The sequence below is a fragment of the Otolemur garnettii genome, unplaced genomic scaffold (genome assembly GCF_000181295.1).
Source record: "Otolemur garnettii isolate 467f Iridium unplaced genomic scaffold, OtoGar3 scaffold00018, whole genome shotgun sequence".
NCBI lineage: Eukaryota > Metazoa > Chordata > Mammalia > Primates > Galagidae > Otolemur > Otolemur garnettii.
The window spans coordinates 504,437-508,507 of record NW_003852413.1 but is presented as its reverse complement, the minus strand read 5'-3'; the positions used below and the strand labels follow the sequence as shown (position 1 = coordinate 508,507).

The window sequence follows — 4,071 nt, the reverse complement described above, 5'->3', positions numbered from 1 at the left end:
GTCGCCCTGGGTAGAGGGTCATGGCATCACAGCTCACAGCAACCTCCAACTCCTGGGCTCAAGCAAGTCTCCTGTGTCCACCTCCCAAGTAGCTGGGAACACAGGCACCCACCACAATGCCTGACTATTTTTTGCTTGCAGCCATCATTGTTGTTTGGCGGGCCTGGGCTGGATTCAAACCTGCCATCTCAGGTGTATGTGGCTGGCGCCTTAGCTGCTTGAGCTACAGGCACGGAGCCATCCTGGCTAGTTTTTTATTGCAGTTTGGCCGGGGCCAGGTTTGAACCCGCCACCCTTGGTATATGGGGCCAGTGCCCTACCCACTGAGCCACAGGCACCACCCATCTAACCTAGTTTTCTAATCTTCTTCAATCTCCTCCCAGGATTTTTACCCTCCTTCCCTGGCTCCTTCTCCTCAAGCCCTCTTTCCTCAACCAACAGTGAGTTTCAGCAGGTACAAAGCCTATAGCTGTGGTCAGTAAAGTCATCTATGCCTCCCCTTACCCTACAAGGGACAGACCTTTTACACTGCAGTCCTTCCACACACACCCCAAAACCAAAGCCCCCAAGCCAAACTGGTATTTTGTTCAGGGTGGCTATGAAATTAATATTTCTGAGTTAATGGCTCACAGTAGGAAAAAACAAACCCCCTCTGCTTTGCTTTCAATTCTTGACCTTCAGGACTCCCAGTGATAGGCCCTCTGTTTCCCTTGTACCACCAGCACATGTGCTCTGTGACAATGGGAACAAGTGATCCTCTCCATACACTCCTGAAAGCTTCTTCCCCAGTGACTAGTCCCTCATACTTAACAGGACTAGCAGGGGAGATCATATGTGCTCATGGATATAAGCACATTTTTAAAAAGACTACATATGAGGCATTACCATACCTTTGTTGGGAGGGTATTTCGGCTTTTTTCCACCACCAACTAACGCTAAATAGTTGCAGCGAAATAACATTTCAACATGACCAACTCCTCCTTCTAGAAATTCTGAAACGACAATTTCAAAAAGACAATTTAAAAGTTAATTATATAATTTACTATGAAAAAAGAAGACAAAGTCAAGACATGTGCAGCATTTCTCTTTATTTTGTATAGCGATGGGGTCTCACTATGTTGCCCAGGCTGGGGTACAGTGGCTGTTCTCAGGTGTGATCACAGTGCACACGCTACCGACCCCAACTCCTGGGATCCAACGGTACCCCTGCCTTAGTCTCCTGAGTGGCTGGGACTACAAGTGTGCACCACCATGCCAGGATCATTTTTTTTTTTTTTTTTGAGATGGAGCTTCAAGCTATCCCCTGGGTAGAGTGCTGTGGCATCACGCCTCACAGCTACCTCAAACTCTTGGGCTTAAACGATTCTCTTGCCTCAGCCTCCCAAGTAGCTGGGACTACAGGCACCCACCACAACGCCTGGGGGCATTTTTTTTTTTTTGGTTGCAGCCATCATCATTGTTGTTTGGCGGGCCTGGGCTGGGGATTCGAACCCACCACCTTAGGTGTATGTGGCTGGCGCCTTAGCCTCTTGAGCCACAGGCGCCGAGCCGCCAGGATCATTTTTAATCAACAATTGTATCCAATTACCATCAGAAATGAGAACAGTAACCAGCTAAGAGAAATAGTTAGCAACACACTCTAGACACCTCAACACACTATCATGAGCCACATTTCATAAATGCTGAGCACACAGCACCCTAAGATGCCAATTCAGCAAAATGTATGCAATACCTAAATTCATATTTTAAGATGTAGCAAAATCAGGCAGCGCCTGTGGCTCAAAGGAATAGGCCACTGACCCCATATGCCAGAGGTGGCAGGTTCAAACCCAGCCCCGGCTAGAAAAAAAAAAAAAAAGATGTAGCAAAATCCAGTGGCTTGCACCTGTAATCCCAACACTCTGGGAAGCTGAGGCAGGCAGACTGCCCTGAGCTCTCAGGTTCCAGACCAGACTGAGCAAGAGTGAGACTTCATCTCTAAAAATAGCTGGGCGTTGTGGTGGGGCGCCTGTAGTCCCAGCTACTCAAGAGGCTGAGGGAAGAGAATTGCTTAAGCCCAAGAGTTGGAGGTTGCTGTGAGCTATGATGCCACAGCATTCTACAGAGGGTGACAAAGTAAGACCCTGTCCCCCCCCCCAAAAAAAAAACAAAAACAAAAAAACACAGCCTTCTTGCAAAGGCTGAGTTTCTTTCACTTTAAATACACCTTCCACTAAAATTTGAAATGATCAACAAATTCTCCCTGACAAAACACCCCCAGTGTGTTCTCAGTGGGACCACACAGAACACTGATGAAATCCCAAATACAGGTCACATGCCACAGCACACCCGCACCCCCTCCCCCCTCAACCTCTGAAATTAAGACATTAACCTAAGAATGGCAGCACTCCCCAGTCACAAATGCACAAAATAACTCAAAGTTCCTTAGCTTGCTTTGTGAGACATTTAAAATACAAGGCCTAGTAGCAACCCTTGAAAGGAATGGTTAATATGTATGTGTTATCAACAATGAAAATAGCTTTTCTTACAGACAATCTAATAGCTCTTTTATACTTAGGCTTTCTCAAGGCATTATAATTAAGGCTTTAATAGTACACTGCAGGGTCCAAATCCACTGTGGCTCACCTTTCATGAGGCTGCTCCCTGGGCTGGGTGTGTGGCCTCTAATCTGTCAAAGTTCACAGTTTCTCTGTCCTACAGAAACTGATTACCTTTGGCTCCATAAACTCACTCACAATGCAATAGGAAATCTTTAACCTTAACACTCTTGAAGACATGAACGGATTATAATAGGTCAGAGCAGGGAAACAGGATATCCACACACAAAGAACATTGGGGTCCAGGTACGGTAGCTCACGCCTGTAATCCCCCACTCTGGATCACCTGAGCTTAGGAGTTTGAGGCAAGCCTGAGCAAGAGCAGAGTTCTCATCTCTACTAAAAATAGAAAAATTAGCCAGGTGTTGTGGTGGGCGCCTGTAGTCCCAGGTACTCAGGAGGCTGAGGCAGGAGGATCGCTTCAGCCCAGGTGTTTGAGGTTGCTGTGAGCTATGATGATGCTATAGCACTCTACCCAGGGTAAGAGGGTAAGAACATGTCTCTCCCCTCCCCCGCCAAAAAAAAAAAGAAAAAGAAAAAGATATGCCCAAAGACGTCATTATGCACATCTCTAAAAATCACTGTGGCCTGGGCCTGTAATAGCAGAATGGAACTGCAGAAACAGCCTGAGTCGGACACAAACTAGCCTCCCATTAAACATCAACTGATGAGAACCTGCGGCACATACCTCCCAGTGCCTGCCTGATCCAAACTCTACCAACAGAACCTACCTCAAAAGACAAACTAAAAATGGGGTGCCTGAATATTGGTATAACTTCCATTCCACTAAGAGATGCTTGAAAACTAATCATTTTATACAAATGGGTAAAACTCAACCATTCCAGCATTTGAGGGTAATAATAATGCAACTACCAGTTCCCTACCGTTTGGCTTTTCCCAAAATCCCTGACTCCTTTCCTATTTTTGTAGTTTGGAAATATCTTAGATAATTCTCATTATAAAATTATGTATCAAATCAAAATAAAACAACACAGAAAAGCATAAAGAAGAAAGCAACCATAAACAACATTATGTATGTACATCCAAACTCTGGACATATGAGGTCTGACAATGAAGTTTGCAAACTTATCCTAGAAAAAAATGCTACATACCTCATTGCTGAGTATCACTATGGTCACCACAGAAGCTATGCACTGACGCCAGCACTTGATCCACCCTTCAAAGCAATTTTGGAACTCTTTTTGGAATGGCCATCAGAGCTGTCATAGTATTACCCTTGATGTCATGAGTGTCATCAAAATGACTTACTTTCAATATTTCCTTTATCTTCAAGTAAAGAAAAAAAGCATTGGGGGTCAGATCAGGGTGAACAGGGAGGGTATTCCAATACAATTGTTTACTGGCTAAAAAGTCCCTCACAGACAGTGCTTTGAGAACTGGTACACTGTCATGATGCCAAGAGCCAGGAGCTGGAGAAAAGTTTATGCAGTCTTTTCGTTTCTTTTTTTTTTTT

The 4,071-nt window shown here is 45.0% G+C and overlaps 1 protein-coding gene across 1 annotated transcript in view; it reads right to left on the bottom strand.

The window, feature by feature from the left end:
- WDR45B (WD repeat domain 45B) overlaps positions 1-4,071 on the bottom strand; it is a 38,047-nt gene that overhangs the window by 18,018 nt on the left and 15,958 nt on the right. The window contains exon 3 of the mRNA XM_003786036.3: positions 891-992. Coding sequence (XP_003786084.1) covers positions 891-992 — 102 coding nt within the window. The remainder of the gene's footprint in view (positions 1-890; positions 993-4,071) is intronic.